This window comes from Symphalangus syndactylus, chromosome 12 (assembly GCF_028878055.3).
Source record: "Symphalangus syndactylus isolate Jambi chromosome 12, NHGRI_mSymSyn1-v2.1_pri, whole genome shotgun sequence".
NCBI classification, from domain to species: Eukaryota; Metazoa; Chordata; class Mammalia; order Primates; family Hylobatidae; genus Symphalangus; species Symphalangus syndactylus.
Genome location: NC_072441.2, coordinates 69680546 through 69704503, shown reverse-complemented (window position 1 = coordinate 69704503; position 23958 = coordinate 69680546). Strand labels below are relative to the sequence as shown.

At 43.3% G+C, this 23958-nt stretch overlaps 1 protein-coding gene and 1 long non-coding RNA gene across 5 annotated transcripts in view; one reads left to right on the top strand and one right to left on the bottom strand.

The window, feature by feature from the left end:
- Positions 1-1266: 1266 nt before the first annotated feature.
- CD101 (CD101 molecule) overlaps positions 1267-23958 on the bottom strand; it is a 34689-nt gene continuing 11997 nt past the window's right edge. Inside the window, exons 5-11 of one of the 4 annotated variants that reach the window (XM_063624667.1) lie at positions 20336-20719; positions 19248-19652; positions 15834-16244; positions 12163-12309; positions 11914-12066; positions 3680-3954; positions 1267-1654 (exon numbers count right to left, since the gene is read on the bottom strand). In XM_063624667.1, the coding sequence (XP_063480737.1) occupies positions 3713-3954; positions 11914-12066; positions 12163-12309; positions 15834-16244; positions 19248-19652; positions 20336-20719 (1742 nt within the window). In that variant the 3' untranslated portion in view covers positions 1267-1654; positions 3680-3712. Of the gene's footprint in view, positions 1655-3679; positions 3955-11913; positions 12310-15833; positions 16245-19247; positions 19653-20335; positions 20720-23958 lie in introns of all 4 variants that reach the window. The other 3 variants (XM_063624669.1, XM_063624666.1, XM_063624668.1) reach the window with 3 other exon arrangements.
- LOC134733853 (uncharacterized) lies at positions 6803-12336 on the top strand. The gene is made up of 2 exons (XR_010117396.1): positions 6803-9378; positions 11044-12336. It is a non-coding gene; the product is annotated as an uncharacterized lncRNA (long non-coding RNA).

The window sequence follows — 23958 nt, the reverse complement described above, 5'->3', positions numbered from 1 at the left end:
GATAATGAAAAAATCCTGTACGATTGTAAGAAATCATTATGGCACATGACTTTATACCACTGCATTCATCTTCTGCCATAAATCATTTTTTTCTATACATCTCAATGCAATAAAAATAATTAACAGAGCAACCATGCCTTAATCATCCCTGTGTCAGCTTATCTTGCACAGAGTAGGTACTCAGTATGATGGTGTGAAACGTTGCAGGGTGATAAGCTTCCCATCTATGCATGAGGCTGGTACAGCGGAGTCAAACTTCAGAATGGCTGGGACTAGATGCCAATCCTGAAAACCTAAGATTATTTATTAGATTAATCAGATATATATATATATATATGAGATTCAGATATCAGAGATCGCACCACTGCACTCCAGCCTGGGTGACAGAGCAAGACTCCGTCTCAAAAAAAAAAACAAACAAATAAAAAAAAAAGAGATTCAGATATAAGAGGTCAAATCAGTTTCCCAGGGACATAATACATGGCTAAGAGAGACAGAACATTAAAGGACAGCAGGGCTGGCAAATGCTTTCTGTAAAGGGCCAGAATAATAAACATTTTAGGCAATGTAGGTCCTATGGTCTCTGTGGCAACTACACAACTTTGCCATTTTTATCGTGAAAGCAGCCACAGACAGTATGTAAGCGAATGGGAGTGACCATATTCCAATATATTACATTTTAAAGAACAAACAGATGGTGGGCTGCATTTGGCTCATAGACCCTAGTTGGTCAACTCCTAAGACAGAGGCTTGTCCTTTTGCCAAGGAGGATTTATAACACAAAAAGCCAAAAGTAAAACCAGGTGGTGGCATGAAATGGAAAAGCTGAAATCAATGAGTAAAAGTAAAGCTCTCCACTAAGTTTCAAAAACCAAAAGTAAACAAGTGTGTAATTGGAGAGAGAAGAGGTTTCACATAAAATGTCTGCTGAACTGGATCAGGACAAATTTTATTCTGTAAGTTTAAAAGGAAGAAAATACTGTGGGGGTGTTTTAGTTTTGGAGGGTTTTAGTTGCCTGTGGGACAAAGAGTGCCATGTAGCTGCTTAGACTATCAAAGGTGCTCTAAGTTCCATTAATGAAAGCAGAGCATCCAGGACAAACAAGGTGAGCATCCCAGGGGGATGGGGCTGTGTCTGAGTCACCACATACTTCCCATGCTGTGCTCCGGCCAGAACAGTTTCATATTTGAGGGTCTCTGTTCCCTGAAAAAAACCAGGGTTTGTTTGCCTGGCGAGTAACAAATAACTCTCCGCAAGAACATGAGTTTTGATCAAAAGGAGTTTTTTTTTTTTTTTTTTTTTTACTTGTCACAAGCAAGGAGAGCGCTGGGAATATTCTCCAAAGCAGTGTCTCTGAAGGAAAGTGACAGGAGGGTTTTATGGGGTGATGGAGAGGGGAGAGAGTGCATCGGTGCATATAGGGGAGGGGTCCCAGTGGCGCAGCCGCAGTGAGTCATCCTGCCAGCACATAGGTCACATGTTACGATCATGAAGCTATAGCTCCCCCTGGGGTAGTGACTTCAGGATGGTAATGAGGAAAGTTCACTCGGGTTCATCTGGAAGTTGCCGGGGTCTGTCAGGAGCTGGTTCCAGCTGACTAGGTCACCACATTCCACACGGGGCTTAGGAAGAAACAGGCAGCAAGGCAGGAAGCTGTAAAACAAGCCGATTGCTCAAGTTGGTTAAATGTCTACTTTCCCAGGAGACCCTCCCTGTCTGCTTACATCTCCTCTGTGCTATCTCTGTGCTGGATTCAAAGGGGAAGAGGTGTTTGAGCTAGAAGCTGAAGGAGGTGTCCATGTGAGGAGAGAGGAGGGATGGGGTGAAGAGCGCTCCTGCAGAGGGCTGCGGCAGAGTCCATCCAAGATTCTCTGCCCAGGCTTGCTTCTGCTCTCTTTCCCTTTGAATTAAAATACAGGTTTCTAAAAACTAGGGGCAGGGGGTCATCACACTTTCTAAGAGTCTTCTGCCAGGCGTGGTGGCTCACGCCTGTAATCCCAGCACTTTGGGAGGCTGAGGCGGGCGGATCATGAGGTCAGGAGATCAAGACCATCCTGGCTAACATGGTGAAACCCCGTCTCTACTAAAAATACAAAAAAAAAATTAGCCGGGCATGGTGGCGGGCACCTGTAGTCTCAGCAACTCGGGAGGCTGAGGCAGGAGAATGGCATGAACCCGGGAGGCAGGGGTTGCAGTGAGCCGAGATGGCGCCACTGCACTCCAGCCTGGGCAACAGAGCGAGACTTCATCTCAAAAAAAAAAAAAAAATCTTCATTTCAGCTTTGTTGTTTGTAAAAATATGCTCCCTTACCTGGGTGACAAGAAGCAAATGTGCTGACATGTTTAAGGAAAGATTTGGAGTATTTTAAATCAGGCTATGAAGGGATATGAGTTTAAGGAACTGGTAGGTCCATAGTAGGAGTGCTCATAGCCACCAATAATCCCCTTAGGAAGGAACTAATTATGTTTGGAGAGGACGTGTGTACCTGATCAAATAATTAAAACTAAATTGCTCTCCTTGGAAATGCAAATTAACGAGTGTTAAAGCAACTCGGTTGGTCACATAGATAATAAATAGATGTGTTTTCTCAAGTCTGTTAGGTGGCACTGATTGATTTCCAATTCTGGCTACAATAGGGCCTAAGTGGCTTTTGAAACAAAGATGAGGGGACTGTAGACCCAGTGGGGACAGCTGTTGAAAGCTTTAAGCCATTACACCCCACCCCCACCAGCTTTTTGCGACTGAGAATAGGAGACCTTGAGGAACCACATTTGACCTACTGCTGCCCCTAAACCCCAGCCCTGCAGGCGTATGAGGGAACGGTGGCACTGTCAACCCCGCTCCTCCAGACAATACCTTCCCTACCACCCAGTGCTGTCAGGTCAAAGAAAATAAGGCACTGGCTGAGCATCAGGAGCCAGGTAGACCTTTTAGTGGGGGTATGGAGGTGTAGGGAGAACAGGGGTACGAGGCCTTGGGCTGACTGGAGTACTGTTACATGAGTTTTTAAAAAGTTTTTGCTCAGCAATTACTTAATAAAAAGTCTTATCAAACAATAAACAAAAAGCCCCAAATTCAGGTTACAAATGTTTTATCATTTTGTCAAAGAACCTATATTAGTTAAGCACCTATTACGTAGAGCTTGCTCTTAAGTGGGCCTTTGTAGGTGGGCTGGGAGAAGAAAATTGAATTTCTGCCTTGAAGGAAGTTACATTCTTGTTGGGGGGACAGATTTTAGGTAAACAAAGAGCATGTTCCCAATTCCTTTTTCCTTGCTGGCATCAGGCCCTTTCCTACACCTCTCATCTGGAGGAAAATGATTACCTAGAGCAGGTGTGACAAGTGACATAAGAGGGAGAGAGAAGCCCCACCAGGGCATTGCTGTAGGATCTCATTTAGCCCTCCAGAGGCTGTGTGAGGGAGCCTCTTATCTCCTTGCAGCCCAGGGACCTGAACCTTCAAGAGATGTAGGATAATGATGCTATCTGGTTCCAAGGGGGGATGCAAGAGGTGGATGAGGTAAGACACAAAGGAACACCTAACAGTGCGTAGAACCAATAAGCACTCAGTGAATGCTCCCTCTGATTCCTAGGTAACTTACCCAAGGCCGCAGACATAGTTGAGGACAGAACCAGGATTCATTCACACCCTGGTTAGCCCAATTAAAAAGCCCCCACCTTTCCTTCCTGGCTGCAGGTGCCTCTTGGGATTCAGTCGCCTTCATCTTCCTCCTCGTCTTCCCTCCTATTTGCGGTCACACCTCCAGCCTCTTTCAAGTCCACCCAGAGAGCCTTTTCTTTCTGTGTGCTGGAATGCAGTGTTGACAATTTCCTGGCCTTCCAGTATAAGCAGAGGAGGGAGATGAGCAGAAGCAGGAGCAGGACGAAGGGGCAGATGAACAGGAAATAGAGTAAAGGGGCCGAGGAGCAGATCCTGGAAGGAAGTGTGGGCTCTGCAATGAAGGGAGAAACAGAGAGTAATTCATCTCCAACTTATTTGTACTAGTCAATTACAAACACTCCTGGGATTTATTGTTATAGGCAAGTATATGTAAAAATAATGGGGCCAAATAGCAGTGGGCCCCTGAAATCATGAGGAGCACAGGACAGAGCACTGGGGGAAGAGAGCTCCTGGAACAGGCTCTTCTAACACAACACCCCCTTGCCCTGCAATTTCTGACCACTGGAGGTTCCAATGACCTACTTAAAACTAACAGCCAAAATGAAAAACAAAACAAAAAAGAAAACCTCTCCTTTAATCTTCTTTCCTCAGAAAAGATATCTATAATTCAACCCTCGTTCTCAACAGTGTTGCCAGTCCTGAATTTTTAACTGAGTTATTCCCACTGCTGCTCCTCCAACACACAGGCACACACTCTTTCTCACACACACATACACACTCTGCCCTGCACTCTGCACTGTCCTTATAAAACAATCGCACCCACAATGAGGAGCCCCTTCCCCCGCTGACCCAAGCCTGGCCCTCCCCGTGGGTCTCCTCCTTCCCCAGCCCCCTCCCTCCCACTCCTTTCCTGTGTTGCTCTGGCTGTGGCCACCACCTGACGTGCTCCATACATCTGAGCCTCTAGGTCCTTCCGGCCTAGCTCCATCACACTTCCTACTCTCTCAGCTCTTCCTACCTTGCTGCAGGCACAGTTCTTCTCTTCCATCCCATTCTCGCTCAGCCCTTTGTTTAGGCCTCTTTAATTCCGTTTTACTCGTCTCCTTTGTTCATTATAGTTACTTGAGTATGTCTGATAGTGCCATTTGTTTCTATATCCCCTACAGTGCCTAGCACGTGTGCTTCGTAACTTTTGCTGATCTGAATTAAATTGGATTGACTGCAACCACATGGGCAAAAGATACTATATAAAGGCATGCTGAAGCATATGATCATCCCGCAGCTGCAGTCCGCCGGGAAGCACTATCAGCAGATACACACGCGGAGCACGCACAAGCAGCCCCGAAGTGGCTCCTGGCCACACAGCCAGGAAAGCAAAGGCCCAGAGGACTGCAAACACCACAGGTTTCAGGAAATAGTCTATTGAAGCAGAAAGACACATCCTTAAAGAGACCAATTACTAAATGTAGTCTTCCAATTACATTTATTTATGACATGATATCTGAAATCAGGGCTGTTCTGAAATATTCAATGCTAATAGTAGCTGTGCTTTTACTGGAAAATTGTAATGACATAAGCAATTTCTTCTTCAAAGGTTAAGCTACAGGATTCATGGGATTATGGATGCTTAGAGATGAAAAGAGGTTTAGAGGTCATTTTGACCAACCTCCTGCTGCAAGAATTCCATTTTTGGCATTGCTGATGAATCTTACATGTTAAAGAACATCTCTTTGATGGAAGTCAAGAAAGAATCTAGACATTCGCTCACCTCCTGCACTGTGAGCTCCTTGAGGGTAGGGCCTGTGTCTTGTGTGTCTTTTTATCTTCCTCAACTCTTTGTTCACAGGGTCTCAATGGAGCCTGATGAATGAATCAATTGCATGAGTACATTCCACACATGGGAACCCAGGGATGGCTGCCATCATGCTACACAAAGTACAGATCATCACTGAACATTAGGCTGGCAGCTCTGAATGGGGCTGGCAAAGAGCAGCAGAGGTTCATGGCCTGGATTTTCTCTGATCTCATTTGTATCCTTCACCCTAAATTTAGTTTTGTTTTTTGAAATAGTGAGCAATGATAAAGTTAGGTTTTGAATTCTTTACCATCCCTCTGCTCCTATCTGACCCTTCTTCCAATGACCCTGCTTGACTACAGTTATTCTCCCCCGGTCTTATCTGAGTACATTTGAAGTCCCGTGGCTAGAAGGAAGCATAGACTGCAATGATGCAAGTGAATGGAGCCATGGAGTCCAGGTATTATAAACACTGGTTGTGGGCATTTGTGCAGAGTAGTGAATGAGCACCTACTGTGTTTCAAAGAGAGCTGAGTTCAAATCCTCAATCTTCAATGTGCTGTTATTGACATTGGATAAGTTACTTATCCTCTCTTAATCATTAGTTTCCTCATCAACCAAATAGGGATAACAATTTCTAGAGTTGTGATGAGATAATGTATAATAAAGCATCTAATGAAGTGCCTAAAGCATTTGTGGAGTCAGCAAGCAATAAGTATTAGCTAGAATGCTGCTGAGAAAGCTAAGAAAATCACAGGAAACCTTCTCCCAAGAGAAGAGACAGAGAACAGGGCTGGAGCCTATGATTACACAGGAGGCTCTGGCTTCCTTTTCTACTCATGGGAGGCAGAGAATTGTGAGATGAGAGTCCACAGTACCAGGTATTACAGTTGCTAGAATGGTGGGGTAATGATGGCGAGATGGGGCCACTACACAGGAGGTGGAAATAAATCTGCTACTCTGCTTTTCAGCATGAAGGAACAGCCAGAGGGCTTGGCTATCTTGGTGGGGAAGAGGCTGCTCAGCTTAATGCAATCTGCCATCAAAGGATGGCAAGGTGTGCCCCTTACCATGCTGAAGTGGCCAACAGCTAGCAACTGTTAGTGTCTGTGCTGCTAAATCACCTCTCCTGGGAGGGCAGTGTTTGCTCTGGATCCCACAGTCACCATTTCCCACCATCTGCCTCTCACCCACATCTGGATTAGAATTAGTGACATTCAAACCATTAAAGTTTGGCATTTTGAATCAATCTGAGTAAGTGCCCAACACTCAAAGTACAAGGCCTTCAAAACAAAGCCAAAAATGTAATGAGAGCACTTCATCATGAGGCTTAGTTTAGAATGCGCTTCCACCCACAGCCAAGCACAGCAAAAGGAGCACTCCTTTTTGATATTTCCTCAGAGACACTGACTTCAGAAAAAAAGAGGTGTGAGATAAAGAGGGGGCTGCCAACTCTTCCCCACTACCCAACCCCAAACATGCAGCCATGTGGGAGTCGGCTCTTGCCAAGAAATAAAAGTAGGGTAAGATAACCTGATAACAAGTGCATCCCAGAATAAGTGAATCACTGACAGCATCCTGTTTCAACCCAACTGAAGACTTGCCTGCCCATTCTTTCATTAAGCATTTGTTGAATGCCATGTGCCAGGCCTTGCTGGAGGCACTGGGAAGCACAGGTAAGTAGCTTGGCATCTCCAAAAACTTCAGTGTGGTAGAGACACACAGCTCCTTCAAGAATCCACTTCCTTACCTTCCCTTCTCCCCTTTCCCTTTCTCTCTTCCTCTTTCTTTCTTTCTTTTTCTTTCTCTTTCTTTTTCTTTCTTTTCTTTCTTTCTTTTTCTTTCTTTCTTTTTCTTTCTTTCTTTCTTTCTTTCTTTCTTTCTTTCTTTCTTTCTCTTTCTTCTTTCTGTCTTCTTCCTTCTTTCTGTCTTCTTTCTTCTTTCTTTCTGTCTTCTTTTTCTTTTTCTGTCTCTTTCTCTCTCTTTCTATCTCTCTCTCTCTTTTGTTTTGTTTTTGTTTTTGTTTTTTTGACAGTGTCTTGCTCTGTCATCCAGACTGGAGCAAAGTGGCATGATCATGGCTTACTGCAGCCTTGACCTCCAAACTCAAGCAATCCTCCCATCTCAGCCTTTTGAGTAGCAGGTACTACAGGTGTGCATCAACCATGTGTCTAATTTTTAAATTTTTTGTAGAGACAGGGGTCTCAAACTCCTGGGCTCAAGTAATCCTCCCGCCTCAGCCTCCCAAAGTGCTGGGATTACAGATGGGAGCCATCACATCTGGCCCAAGGATCTACTCTCTAAATAGACCTTTACCCAAATAAAAGCTGGGAAATAGTAATGAGTACCACACTACTACAAATAATCCAGTTCCCAGGAAGGCTTATTATAGCCTGGCCTATCAATTAATCACAGACAATTCTCTAGAATAAGACATTTATGTCTAGGGTCTAAGGGTAAGGTAAAAAGACTGAGGAAGCTCTTGTCCCTGCCATGGCTTAGTCACTGGTAAGGAAATAAGATAGAGAAGAAAAGGCAAGGTCCGTTCTCCGAGAAAATGCCTCTTAACTTTCCTGCCTTCACTTGAGTCACATGCTCTACAGTCCTATTGTGTGGCCCTAAAACCAGCCCAAGCTGGGATAGCCAGATAGAGAGCATGGAAAACCATCTGATAAGTGACCATAGGTAGCATATTATATTTGAACTGGATCTTGATAACACATAGACCTGGTACTCAACAGGAGTGCAATTACACAGTGATTCAGTAAACATTTAAGCATCCCCTATGTGCCAGGCACTGTGCTAGTGCTACTAATGAGACACTCATCATGTTTGCCTATAGTATAGTCTAGCAGTGTGACAGATGTTAAACAGGTAACTGCAGGTGTGGGGGCTAAAAGATTAAGGGAAGTCTCTGAGGCAGTGGCATTAAGTTGCTGGGTGAAGGATGAGAGTGTTGACCAGGGAAAGATGGCATGGAGGAGCATTCCAGGAAGGAGATGGTGCATGCATGGTGAGATGTTGGACTGACAGTCGTATCTACTCTTCTATTAATCTTCCTTCCTTCCTTTTTTTCTTTCTTTCTTTCTTTCTTTCTTTCTTTCTTTCTTTCTTTCTTTCTTTCTTTCTTTTTCTTTCTCTCTTTCTTTCTTTCTTTCTTTTCTTTCTTTCTTTTTCTTTCTTTCAGATGTTGGACTGTCAGTCGTATCTACTCACTCTTTCTTTCTTTTCTTTCCTTTCTTTCTTTCTTTCCTTCTTTCTTTCTTTCTTTCTTTCTTTCTTTCTTTCTTTCTTTCTTTCTTTCTTTCTGATGTTGGACTGTCAGTTGTATCCACTCTTCTATTAACCTACCTTCCTTCCTTTCTCTCTCTCTTTCTTTTCTTTCTGCTGGCTTTCTCCCCTCCAAAACATAAATGTGCTCGAATCTGTATCATCTTCAAACCAAAACAGCAAAAAAGCAAAACTAAAACACTTTCACTTTTTTTGGACAACTTTTGCCATTTTATTGTCTTCTCTCTTCCCCTTGACGTCAAAGCTCTTGAAAGAGCAATCTGCACTGATGTGCCCACTCTCCCCTCAACTTGCTGCAGTCTGACTTCCCTGATAACTTTTCTGTAATTGTCCCATAATGTCAAATCCAATGGATACTTTCCCACTGTTATCTTAATCAACCTCTTTGCAAGAGCTGAGTCTGTCGACTCTCCTCACCCTCTTGATGCCCTCTCTGCCTTTAGTGTCTGTGGTACCACCAAATCCCGATTCCCTTCCTAGCTCTCCATCACTCCTCTCAGTCTCCTTCACAGGCTCTCCACTCCCTGAGAAATGGCAGTTTATCCCAGAGCTCCACCCTTGGACATCATTATTGGCTACCAATGGATGACTTCTAATCTACAACTCTGGTGCAGATCCCATTTGGCAGTCTTGATGTCTATTGGACAGATCTTTATCAATAACTCACAGGTACTCTGAACTCAGTTCCAGCCCAACTTATTCAAAACTGAACTAATCTTCCCCTCCAAACCCCTCTCATATATTACCTTGCTTGGTAAATGACCCCACTATCCATCTAAGCTAGAATCCAAATGTTAATCCTTAATTCTCTCTTTCTGCTCCTTTGCCCTCTATATACAATGAATCAGCCTCTAAATCCTGAAGATTACACCTCCTAATACCTAATGCCTGTTCTTTTCTTAGTCGTCATGGGTACTGCCTTAGCTCAGGCCTTCATCTTTCCCCAGCTGGGCTTCCACAATTTCATATACTACCTGCACTGTACTGTGGGCCTCCCCTCCAATTCATTTATTTTATTTTATTTTATTTATCTATTTTGAGACAGAGTTTTGCTCTTGTTGCCCAGGCTGGAGTGCAATGGCATGATCTCAGCTCACCGCAACCTTCCCCTCCTGGGTTCAAGCGATTCTCCTGCCTCAGCCTCCCGAGTAGCTGGGATTACAGGCATGCGCCACCATGCCTGGCTAATTTTTTGTATTTTTAGTACAGACAGGGTTTCTCCATGTTGGTCAGGCTGGTCTCAAACTCCCAACGTCAGGTGATCCGCCCGCCTCGGCCTCCCAAAGTGCTGGGATTACAGGTGTGAGCCACTGGGCCCGGCCTCCAATTCATTTTAATGTGGGAACTTTCTAAAAGGAAAATCTGATCATGTCACTCCCCTGCTTAAACTTTTTCAATGACACTCCATCACTGTCATGATAAAGTTCTTCCTTCTTAGCTTCATACTGTAGACACATTTGGGATCTATCTGTCCCTTTCCCACCTCACTGGTCTCATTTCTTGCCACTGTACCACAGAGACTGCAGTTCCTGCTATTCTCAATGACCAGGAGTTCCCCGAATATAACATGAAATTTTACATCTTATTATCATCTTGCATACTCTTTCATGTTCCTAAAATATGTTTCTTCCTTTTCATGAGCCCCAGACTCTGGGGAACCTTCCCAGATCATCTCCCTACCTAGCCCTTCACCCCAGCCCTGCCTCTGTTGTTCCCACAGTCTACTGGAAATACTTCTTTGATGACACCTATTATGTTGGACTTGATTTCTCCCACTGGCTTCCAAGCTCGGTGGGAACAGACTCTGTCATGTACACTTTTGTGCCCTCAGAACCTCATATAGTTATTTATTAAACAAGTGTCATTATTTTGTCACATAGATGTACACATGTAGGTATGTGTATACCTGTGTGTATATGTATGTGCAGCGTGTTTGGAGGCATAAGGGGAAAAGGAGATTACATTTGCTGAGCACTGACAATGTGCCAGGCACTGTACTGGATACTTGATACATATTTATATTGTGATCTTCATTTTATAGAAAGCTGAGGCTCACAGCAAGTAATCAGAGTATGATTTTATAGCTGGTATTGGTGGTAGAGCTGTGATTTGAGCCTAGGCTGGTCTGATTCCAGGCCCTGGGATTTTTTATCACCCCACACTGCCTCCCTGACTACCAGGAAGGAACAGCCAGGTGGAGGAGCCCAGATGGTACATTACAGGGATTTCCTTGGAAATCCTCAACATTAATTACCCTCAAAACCCTCAGTTTGTCATGGCAAAGGTTTTCTGAAGAATACAAAGGCCACTCAATTTTTAATGTTTTCTTTCCAGGTTTATCTTTTAAAAACCATATACCTGTTTTACAAGGATCTCACAAAGATTAACAATATGTACACTATGAAGGATCCCATCTGCCTCAGAGAAGATACGCTTTTCGTCACAGACTGTATACTTTTTACAGTTCTTATCTATTTATTCTACTGCAAAAACTGCCGATTCTACAGAGCCTATTAATTCCACTGGGAAGACATGTACGGAATGTGCTCATGAGTATGGGACTTCCTGTAATTGTTGGAAAGAAGAAAAAGGCTGATGGAAAAAACATTTTGGCCTGGCACTCAGGAGAAAACTTCTGCTGAGGAATGAACAGGAAAAACAATGATGGACCACCTCAAGGAACAAATCGGATAGCTTCGACTTCCCCTCTGGAAGCCCTGCTGGGCTGGGATGCACCTATCCCTACTTCTTAGATGTTCCCATATGTTCTCAACAGCATTCTGTCCCTCCTAAGGAGTGTCACTAAAGCTAGCTGGTCTCTTAGGATTGTTACCTTTATTGATGATTTTCCCATTATGCTTCCTGGTGTCTGGCACCAAGACCACACCCCTACTTCTCCAATGGCCCTTTCCCTCAGTAAGCTTAGCTTATTGCTCACCTCCCACCTTCTCCCTGAACCCCAGCAGAAAGACATGGACCTGTCAGATGCTCCTGATATTTAAGTGTCTATGCCAAAATCTCATGTGGACCTTGTTTGTTCAAATGAGTTACTACTGAGAGAGATGGCAAAGTCATCTTCTTTAGGGAACCTGAAAATTGTCTTCAGTCTGAAGAAAGAGCAAAAGATAGGTGAGAAGGACAGCATAAGAGGAGAGCCATGTATTCTCCTGACCATGAGCTCACGGTAGATAAACCCCTAGTTACCTGAAGGCAGCACTGTGAGCATCATCCGCTGTGACTCATCAGATGCTTGATTAATCCACTTGCTTGGGTGTCCATGGAGCTGCCACTCTGCCACCCTACACCAGTACATTCCTGCATCCTCCATCTCCACCTGATGAAGCTTCAAGACAAAGTCTGTAGGGGATGAACGGTAACAGTGCAGGTGCCTCCTGAGCCCCTCTTCCCCATACTCCAGCAAGCCATCATGTTGCAAGTGCACCAGCATTTTACCTCCAGAGTTTTCTCTGTTCGAGTACCACATCACAGAGTACAGAGCGGCCGGGCTGCCTACACTCTCCAGGCTGCAGCGGATGGCCACTTCTCTGTGCTCGGTCACATTTTCGGTCCAGTACACTTTGGAGACACGTACCTTACTTCCTAGAAAATAAAATGGCAGTAAATTAGAGAATGCAGACTTTCAGATTGTATACCACCTCTGAAAAATCTAGTTCTCACTGGGAAGATCTTATATTCTTTAGACATCAGTGCATTCATTTTATTTTTTTTTATTATTTTTATTTTTTGAGACAGAGTCTTGCTCTGTCACCCAGGCTGGAGTGCAGTGGCATGCTCTCAGCTCACTGCAACCACTGCCTCCTGGGTTCAAGCAATTCTCCTGCCTCAGCCTCCCAAGTGGCTGGGATTACAGGCGTGTGCCACCATGCCCAGCTGATTTTTGTATTTTTAGTAGAGGCAGGGTTTCACCATCTTGGCCAGGCTGCTCTTGAGCTCCTGGCTTCAAGTGATCTGCCCACCTCAGCCTCCCAAAGTGTTGGGATTACAGGCATGAGCCACCACGTCCAGCCACATTCATTTTAATTCTTGTCCTTGGTCGCTGTTTTTCTCTCACATTTGCCAGGACATTCTCTGCTAGGAATCAAACCAGCCTCTTTCCTTCTTTAGCCCAACTGCTTGCTTGCTGGACCCTGCCACTGAAAACTACACAGCTTCTGCAGGGCCCTCTGCCTGCTGCTTTTACTTATCCTTGATTCACTCCTCCTCTACTTCCCAAAGTAGTCATTCACAACTTTTAGCAGCTCCCTCAAGCCATGTATTCCACCAGTACCCCTCATTCTTAGCAAATTACTCTCCTTCCATACGCCCAGATATTATCTTGGGTGTAAACGCGGAGAGAGAGGAGGCCATCCAAGAGACTGAACATTTTAATGCAAGTGTTAGAAAGCCATCCATGGGAGCTATTTAGATGATTGGATTAGACTAAGTTTTAAAGAGATTTTGACATTTACTTTTTTTCCCCTTGCTAACCAGCAGGTGAGGACTTAGAATGACAGCCAAAGTAGTTACAAACAAAATAAAGAAATTATAGTGTGCCTTACATTTTCAATTCCACTACAAACACATTTATTTATTTATTTATTTACTTTTATTCTATTTATTTATTTTTTTTTTGAGACAGAGTCTTGCTCTGCCGCCCAGGCTGGAGTGCAGTGGCACGATCTTGGCTCACCGCAACCTCTGCCTCCCGGGTTCAAGCGATTATCCTGCCTCAGCCTCCTGAGCAGTTGGGATTACAGGCATGGGCCACCATGCCTGACTAATTTTTGTATTTTGAGTAGAGACGGGGTTTCACCGTGTTGGCCAGGCTGGTCTCGAACTCCTGACCTCAGGTGATCCACCTGCCTTGGCCTCCCAAAGTGCTGGGATTATAGGCATGAGCCTCTGTGCCTGACTCAAACACATTTATTAATCTGTCTTTAAGAGAATAATTCTGTCTGATCTCGGACTCTTTCTTAGTTACCATTTTTACTCTCTCCTTTCCTTCATGGAGCAGCACGTGGAATATTAGCACGTGGAATACTGTTGCTGTTTCCTTGCCTCAAATTACTTCCTACTTTATTGTGATCTGGCTTCCAATCACATCACTCTACTTGGCCAGGGACCAATTTCTCAGTTCAAGGGACCCTCTAGTCCTTTTCTGTCCTCTATGTGGTTTTTGTTACTGGACTCCATTTTCTCCTTGAAATTGACTTCTTTTCTTCCAACCTCAGAGAAAATATCCCGCTTACAACTCTGACCAGTCAGTTTCAGCATCTTTCTGGGGCCTCTTGGTTAACTTGTTCCCTGACGTGCACAACTGGAAGTCCACAGCCACGCCAAGCCCACAGGTATGTTCTGCTTGACACTTGCAGTATTTTAAAAGAACTGGGCTGGGCGCAGTGGCTCATGCCTGTAATCCCAGCATTTTGGGAGGCCAAGGCAGGTGGATCACCTGAGGTCAGGAGTTTGAGACCAGCCTGGCCAACATGGTGAAACCCCGTCTCTACTAAAATTACAAAAATTAGCCAGGCATGGTGGCGCATGCCTGTAGTCCCAGCTACTATGGAGGCTGAGGCAGGAGAATTGCTTGAACCTGGGAGGTGGAGGTTGCAGTGAGCCAAGATCATACCACTGACTCTAGCCTGAGCGACAGAGCGAGACTCTGTCTAAAAAAAAAAAAAAAAAAGAAGTGAATTAGTTGTGGACATTCTCAAACTGGGAGATGTCACCAAAAAAGATTTTAGGCATTTCTAGATATGCAAAAAGATCTGACAACACAACCCGGAGCCCACATTTCTACATGGGAAGCACCTGAGCTAAGCAGTGGCTGCCTCCTGAAGAGGGCCATGTACATGCGGTCAAGAGTTTGGCATGGATGACTGGGAGACAGAATGCCAATCACACAGATGGGAAATGCAGAAGTACAAATGAGCATGGTGAGATGGCAGAGATGCTAAGTGCAATTTAGGGCATGCTGAGTATGGGGGCATCCAAGTAGAAATGTACAGCAGGCAGTTGGGTATGAAGCTTGGAGCTCAGGAGATCAGGGCTAAGCACAAAATCTCAGAGTCATCCTCTAGAACGTGGTAGTTGAAATCAGGGCAGTGTTTAAGAAATTCTGAGGAAAGCAGAGAATAAGAAGCAAAACAGGCCCAGGATCTATCCCTGAGGAACACACACATTTAGTAGGAGAAGAAGGGGCTTGAAGAACATACAGAAGGGAAGCCAGAGGGCAGGAAGAGACCCCAAACCAAGCTGCTGTTTTGCCCTTGTTGTCCCACCAGACTGGGAGCTCCTTAAGGGCCAGGGCTGTGCCTTCTTTATCTTTGTATTCCATTGCCTAATACATAGTAATGCTCAATTATCACCTAATTTTTTTTTAATGTTACCTTGAAAATAGTATTTTAAGCACCAAATTAGATAAACTTCTCTGCATTGTGCTGTTGGATCTTGGCCAGTTCCCGAAACTTGGCTGTGACATTCATTTAATTTTAATCAACACTGGAGGTGACCTAACCTATGATGAGAGACCTAATCAACCCTGCCCACATTTAGACAGCGGCAGTCTTAGACCATTGCGGAACTTCCATTACATTTTTAAAGATCTCCTGAGGAAGAGGAGACTCCCTCAGTAAGCCATTCCAACAGTTAACTACTCTTATTTGCCTTATGTTTAGGCAGCTAAATGTTGAGAAGCAATTTCTCCACACATCCCCATAGAGTTGTACAGTTTCTGTTCACAGTGGGAAAAATATGCTTCGTATTACTCTTTCTCTGCCAAATTACAGTAGAGCCCCACTGGAATGACACAGCTTGTTATTATAGAGATCTGGAGATACGATACCCTGGGTAGCTGCACAGACCAGGCTGCCAGGCTGAGAAGCAAACCAATCAAAGGGATCTTGCTCCTACCTCAGCTCCCCAAAACTTCAGACTGAATCGCCTTAAGTGACCTCCCCTCCTTTGGTGGACTACCCGGTCCTGCAGTCATGTGTAGGTAGATGCTGTTCCTATGACTTTAGGTCATATTTTTACTTCCACATAATCACTCCATAGAACAGCTGCCCAAGAGAAAACAGCCGTCAGACAGACAGACATTGTGAGGATACACTCGCAAGGTTTACCTGTGGGCTTGAGTTTCAATTCTGTTAGTCCTGACTTCTTTTCTCCAAGCTTGTACCAAGTGCCATTTGTAGACAGGAGCCATTCCTCCACAGCACAGTGATATTTGCCCCGATCGCTGTCTTCCACATTCAGAATGTGCAGCTGAAATAAGTCTTGGGAAACCTTCTCAGTATGAAATTTTTGTTTTCTCTGTGGGGTGTGAAACTCATCCCCAGTTTTTATAACATTGGTTTGGTCCATCTCCAGGATCTTTAACCAGGAGGCATTAGTGGAAATAGGAGAAAAATACCAAATAATGGCTAACTGAAGGTTTCCATTGGACCGGGACAAGATGCTACATTCTATATCAGTGTTGGAGTTGATGGAGAGCTCTTGGACTTGACTCCTTGAATTCACTTTTAGCTTGCTCTCTAAATTTAAAAAATGGAAACAGTTACTTTGCTACGAAATAGAAAGTTAAGGTAGTAGAGACATTAGAGGTCAAGTATGACACTGCATCCTCCCGCCATCATATGGGTGAACTCCTTCTACAGTAGCCCCAATTACCGCACATCCAGCTTTTGAACAACATCACTAGCTGACAAGGCAGCCCATTTCATCTTTGGACAGCTCTGCCCCTCCAGAATGCTTTCTGATATCAAGTTGAACTTCATCTCTTCATAACTTCCATCCACTAGTCCTAGTGCTACCTGTGCTTGGTAGGGGTGGTGTGGCAGAGGGAGTGTCACACAGACAAGCCCAGTATCTCTCTTCCACATGACACTGCTTCAGTATTTAAGCACAAGCATCTCTTCTGTCATATTTCACGTATCAGATTGGAAGAAAGTGGCCCTATTAATGCTGTGTTTGTGTGTTTACTATGCAGAGTACTTCTGGATTCACAATTTCCAAACTCTAGTTGTATCTGCCTTCAAACGCGAGTAAACAAAAGGAAGTTGTACATGAGTGATTAAAACTGTGTGTGTCTTTGCAGCCACTTAACTGTGGGAACATTGTATAGATATGGAGCCAACTAATCTTTGACCCCAGAAGCTTTTCTGCTTTGTCAGAAAGGTGAGTGACAATCCTTGTTCCCAAATCTTCTTCTAACGTCTTGCTCACATCACCCACTCTACTTTTGTAACTGCTTATTGGTGCTGCCTGTAGGTCCCTTTACTCTTCCTTCAACAAACGTTTATGAAGCACACACTATATTATGTGCCAGACTATTCCAGGCCCTGTGGATATCTTCCCTCAGTGGCTCACACTCTAGAGGGAGACAAGTGCAGGGACAGAGGCTTAGAGATGGTGCCAAGTGCCATTTGTAGACAAAGAGCCATTCTACCACAGCACAGTGATATTTGCCCTGATCACTGTCTTTCACATTTAGAATGTGCAGCTGAAATAACTCTTGAGAAACCTTTCTCAAGTGTGAAATTTTTGGTTGTTTTGTTTTGTTTGAGATGGAGTCTTGCTCTGTCACCCAGGTTGGAGTGCAGTGGCATGATCTTGGCTCACTGCAACCTCCACTTCCTATGCTCAAGTGAATTTCGTACCTCAGCCTCCTGAGTAGCTGGGACTACAGGTGCACACCACCACACCTGGCTAATTTGTGCATTTTCAGTAGAGATGGGGTTTCACTACGTTGGCCAAGCTGGTCTCAAACTCCTGACCTCAGGTGATCTGCCCGCCTTGGCCTCCCAAAGTGTGGGATTACAGGCGTGAGCCACCACGCCTGGCCTCAGTGTAAAATTTTTGTTCCTCATGTCCCTCACGTAAGACAGAGGTATGTAGAAGTGCCTATCTAAGCACACAGCAGGGTCTCCTAGCCCAAATACAGGAGTGAGGGGAGACTTCCTGGAGGAGATAATTCTGAGCTGAGTCTTAAGGGTTTATAGGAATTATTCTGATGGAGAAGAGGTTCATGATTTCCACACAAAAGATGCAACTTGACCAAAGACTTTGAAAGTGAGAGGGAACATGGACTATTGAGGAGCTGCCAGTAATTCAGTGTGGCTGAAGCTCAAATTCACGGTGGAAAGTTGAAGGAGATGATGCTGGAAAGACACAAATGTACCAGATGATAAAGGACCTTGCATGTCACACTATGGGAGTTTAGATACAAGGTGAACATAAGAGTTGTGATGACTCAGGTTTTCAACTTGGATCACTGGTGGGGAGCGGGGACATAAGGGGCAATGTAGAAGAAAGAGCTTTGGATGATAATGGTGGGTTTATGTTTTGACATAATGAGTGCAGGCATGTCTTGGACACAGCTGGATATATGAGTCTGGGGATCAGAAGAGAAATTGGTCAAGATAATGAATTTGGGAGTTGTGAACATACAGCTTGTATCCACGGGTAGGGACGAGTCCACTGCAGGAGAGCGTATAGAATGAAAAGAGAACAAAGCTAAGACTAAAATCCAGAGAAACTGTTTTCTTTAAAGAATAAATCAGTGGAGGAGAAAATCTTGTGTCATGGTGCCAAGGAAAAAAGAAGTTTCGAGAAGACAGATTGGGGCAGCAATTGCAAATACCACAGAGAGGACAAATTAATTAAGCATGAATTCATGAACAAGGGGATCATTACTATTACCAAAAATGTTGCACAGCAGCAGAGAGAATAATGACAGCGGCCACGTTTGAGCATCATCTTGGTGTGTCAGGTACTCGGCATGTTATATATGTCACCATATTTAAATTGCACACTAACAATTTACAGATCAGGTAACTAAGGCTTGAGCAGATTAAGTGGCTCATCCAAAGCTCTTCTGCTATCCAGTGATTGTCAGATCTACATGACTTCAATGTCTCTCCATCACTCTGTCTTAAGAGAATGCAAATTATGAGAGAGAAGATACATGACGCAGCAGAACTTTGCCTAGGTGGTATCTCACTTTTAACTCCTGTGCTCTGTTATAAGTTGATGAGATGGATATTTGATTGTAATAATAAATTCTCTGACTCTTATACATTAACACCTTACAAATAAGTAGGTGGATGTATTCCAGTGGAATTTACCTTATCCCTACCACTAGCAGAGACATTGCAAATGTTTACTAACTGGTAAGGCCTGGACAGTGACTAATCCAAAACATTTCTTCTCCCCTGGAGCCAGGTCCTAGAGGCCCCCTGCTGTGCCACGTGGTACCCTTTAGTTGCTGGGTGGTGGGAACTTAGGGGAAAATGGGGAATGGGTAGAGAGCAGCAATTAGCTGGCATGGAAGATATTTCAATGTTTTAACAACCAGTATGGCCAACCCGTGCATACTAATTCAATGTTAACCTGGGTATCATTCATCATGTGGTGCTTACTTAGAACAAATACGGAGAAAGTATTTTATGTTTTATTGTTATAACTTACCCAAAATGGGAGGATTGCTATTTATTTGTTTGTTTTTAAAGCAGGGATTAATTTCAAGTCACACTTACCTGGTAAAGTGACGGCTATCCTCAATGGGTGAGAGATGGCAGAAGCCCTCGGGGGGTGGTTGTTGTATAGGGAATTTCTGTCATAAACTTCTGCTTCACACTGATACACTCCTGTCTCTTCCTCAGTGGCATCATGGACTAGGAGTTGTGAACGAAATAAAGACTGTGACACTTTCGTCTTCTTTTGGAACTGGGATAGGAAATTCCCCCATTCAATAGTGCCATTGTGGGTGATTCGAATAAGCTGGTGGAAGATGTGAGAGCCAGCTGGCTGGAACTGCCATGTCACAGTGAGTGGCACCTTGAGGTCAGAGTAACCGGCCCTCACGACACATGACAGGTCAAAGGTGCTGGTTAACATCACTTGCGGCTGACGGCTCATCAGACTAACTTGTAAACTTGATTCTAGACAGAAAAATGAAACAGAATTTCTAACATATTTACTAGATTAAAATACAGCACTTTCAAGTTTTTCTAGTTGCTACCTCTTTGAGTAGGACCATGCATTTGTACATTTGGAGTTTCATTTTTTATAGAGTAGAAGTTGATTCCCAGCACAGTCTGTCCTGAACTCTGACCTCAATTTTGCAAAGTTGATCCTCTTCTAAGACTGTTCCCAGCAGCCACAACAAATAGGCAGTGTTTCTCCAATCTGCTACTTAGACAGCTGCTGCTGAGTGGGTGGAGCACTCCCCACTCTAGTTGTCTGGCCTCCTTCCCTTACCCCCATGCGTGGGTTCAGTATCAGAACCCTTTTGCACATGCTCCAACGGGCTCTGCAATCCCAGGGCCGCAGCTGTCAAAAGCCAGAAGGTATGAGGCTCAGCTATACTCGTCTATAAGCTGATTCATAGGATTTTGTTTTTAACCTTGAACAACAATTTACAAGTTGCAATCTAAACATGATCTTTACGAAGATGAAGAAATTTTAAAGATTAATTGACAGAGAGGGTAGCCAGAGACTATGCTCTGTATCCTAGGGTACACATACCATCACTGGGGGATTCAGGATAACACACAATCCAATTCCACTGCAGAATGAATTGAGTGATATACAGGTGCAGAAAAGGACTTCCTTTGACACTTACCCAGAGACTTTACAGTAACTGAAATCTTCTGAGTCCAGCTCAGATCTCTGGCCTGGTTCCAAGACTTCTCAGATACTCTGCACTCATATGTGCCACTGTCTGTGATGGCAGTGAAGGTGATCTCCAGCTGGAAGGTGGCCCAGTCCACTTTCTCCAGCCGTGTGTTGCCATGGTAACTGGGTCCCCCATACGAGGCACCCAGCTGCACAATGCCATCCTGCCCCATGCCAGCCACAAACTCGGGCTGTGTCTGGTCCCGTGGGATGTGCCACCAGCTCACAGACAGGGGACTTTCAGCTCCACCAGCCTTACAGAGAAGGGTGAGTGTCTCTCCTTCCCACACAACTTGCTGCTTGTTCTTGGTACACACGACCACACTTCTTGCTGTGAGTTACAGATTATAGAAGAACAAAACTGTTTTAGGTAAATAAATGTTCTAAAATACAGTGAAATTTCATTAATTAGGACTTGACTAGTTTGTGACAAGTCAAATTGTGACAAGTCAAATTTCCTCTTGCACCACCCTCAGGCAAAAGATTTGCCAAACACTTAAATAGTGGAAACAAGATAGCAGAAAGAATATCGGAGGATGTATTTACCCTTAAACAATTTATTTATTTCTAAAGACTGGGTCTTGCTCTGTTGTGCAGGCTGGAACACAGCACTGTGATCTTAACTCACTGCAACCTCAAACTCCTTGGCTCAAGCTATCCTCCTGCCTCGTGCCTCAGTAGCTGGGACTACAGGCACGTGCCAACATGCTGGCTAACTTTTAAATTTTTTGTAGAGATAGGGTCTCTCTTTGTTACCTAGGCTGGTGTTGAACTTCTGGCCTCAAGCGATCCTCCTGTCTCAGCCTCCCAAAGGGCCGGGATTACAGGCATGAGCCACTGCACCCAGCTTACTTAAACTATCACTTGCACATATTTTTTATTAGTTTGTTAAATCAACTCTTCCTTAAGAATATCTAGTTGGCCAAACATCTGGTAATGTTTTAGTATATTAATTAGGGTAGATATAAGAGCCTGAAACTAATAAAGCTGTGTTTATTTAAATTTTTAGTTTTTTAGAATTCGGACCTTCAGAGTTCAAGACGATCTTCCTCTTTCTTATCTTTCCCTAATCAATCTAATTGGTTTAGTAAGTGTTTTGAATGAGGAAGAAACATTGTTAATTATATCTCTGTTCACAATATTACCATAAAAAACAATTACTTGGGGGGAAAATACGTGTATATATACATATACATTTTATATATATATATATAAACGTGTGTCTGTTTACAACACATGTTGTTGTACAACAATGTGTACAACAAGGTGTACAACAACACACATTGTTGTAAACAGAGAGGCTTCTTATATCCAAACTACAGTGTAAAACCATCAATGTAAATCTGGCTCCCAGATGGGAAATTCAAGTCATCATTCAACAAACACATTTATTCAACAAACATGAATTCTGCAAGGTCTTTCCTGGTTGCTTTGTGAGCAATGTAGAGATACAGCAGGAGATTGTATATTCTAGGCAGCCCAACACTAATTTAAGGCCATGGCTCCTGGAGTCAGAATTGCCCTGGGCAACATATTTGACCTCAGTTTTCTTTTCTGTAAAAATGAAGATAATAATAGTGCTCACCTTGCTGCATTGTTGAGAAGACTGAATAAATGGCACATGCAAAGAGCTTAGCCTGGATGGCTAGGGAAAGTACTTAGTAAAGGTTAGCTGCTAGCATTAGTGTTTAATGATAGGCTCTGGCAAAAGCAGAGGTAATTCAAAGCAAAAGAGGAAAATAAAATAGAACTGGCATTAGAAATCTAAATAAGATCTAAATGAATTTGCAAATTGTTCTTCCCTGCGGAGGAAGGAGTTCAGTCTTTGACTGTTTTATGCATACATATACATAAGTAATACAGATAGAATGAAGGTTAATGTCCATAAATATGTTTTATAAAAGAGCAAATCTGCTTTCAAATTTAATTTTTTTCAAGTTAAAAACAGACTAATAACTGAAGTTTAGAAATTGGAGGGGAAATTATTACTCATAATGTCACCACTTTAACATAACCACGAAGATTAGTTTAAACTAACATGATTTTTTTTTTTTAAATGATATTTCCTTAGTTCATTGTAGCCATTACTGCCTTTTGGTAAGAAGTAATAAACTTATGAAATGTGTGTAAGTTACACATTCACAATAGTAATGGGTGATTAAAATATTCATAAATGATAAAATGTTGCTAATACTTCAAGTAATGTTTGACTTTCAAAACAGAATGCTGAACAGGATCCTTAATAAATTTGCTAATAACTTTTTCTGTGTCTACATAGTAAGCCCAGTGTAGACTCCAGCCTATAAAAAGAACTATTTTTAATTTTAGAAGATGACCCTATTAATAGGATTATCAGCTGTGTACCCTGAAGTTCCCCTTCGGGTGAAATTCCCACATACCAGGTTTACAAAAACCTGCAGATATGTTCCAGAGAAGGCTGAGATGCATAAGGCAGAAACTTATCTCTGCATAAATATGTAAACCTACCTATATTGTTTTTTCCTTAATTCTAGAAAGTCAGACCAAATGTTTAGTGTGAAAACGAACACCAACACACTTCCTGGCCTGCCACTCAAGGCATCTTCATTCCTACTAAATGGCATATTGGAGAACATGAAAGGAAAATTTATCTACCTTTGGAGATGTCTCCAATAAGCCAATGCAACAAGGACATCTTTATTTTTAGCTCAGTTTTTAAAAATTTAAAACATTAAAAGAAAATTTTTTTGGGCAATTAATCTTTCTGGACTTTGAATTTAAACCCAGCCTAGTGAATCCTTATATTAGTTGTAGATTTGTCTGTTTTTCTCCACACAAAAGGCACTGATTATTCAAACATGTTTAAGGTCACCCAACCTTCATAAAGTAAAGGTGAGCTGAGTGGCTTCCTCAGTTCCGTGCATGCAGACATTCAGAACCATTTGGACAGGTGTCTCACCACATCACAGCAAAATGCAGAGGATGGAGTCTGCCCACTATCAATTACCTCTTCATTTCTTAGTGTGAGTCAGAATTATGACTAAGTACTAGTTCCCACGCCAGGTCAACATAGTAGGAGACTAACAGAAGGCAATTGAAAAATGCCAGCAGAGTCTCGAGGTAGGATAACATGGGTGTTCATTCCCCAGGAAGGAGGACAAAGTATAGCTTTTTACTCTTAACCTGTTCATATCACACACACACACACACAAAGGCAGAGGGCTTCATTAATACAGATGTTCTCTGCTTTAAGAAATATCTAATATATAAAAATTAGAACAAAAAATAAATAGACTCTAAGACAGCAAGAAGGAACTTAAAGACCATCTAGTTGTGTGCCATCATTTTACAGATGAGGTTGCTGAGACTTAGAGACGTAAAGTGGTGTGTTCAGGGTCACAGCCTACTTAATGACTCAGGAATAGGACTCGGGTCTTCAGCTAGTTTGGGTGCCTTCCTTTACTCCACTCCACCTCCAATGTGATCTGATTGAAACCTGCTCTTCATGAAGATCCCCATTGTATCCACGAAGGGGTCTTCTACTGACAAGGGGGCATGTGAAAGCAGCCCAATGCATGCCTGGTCTTGACT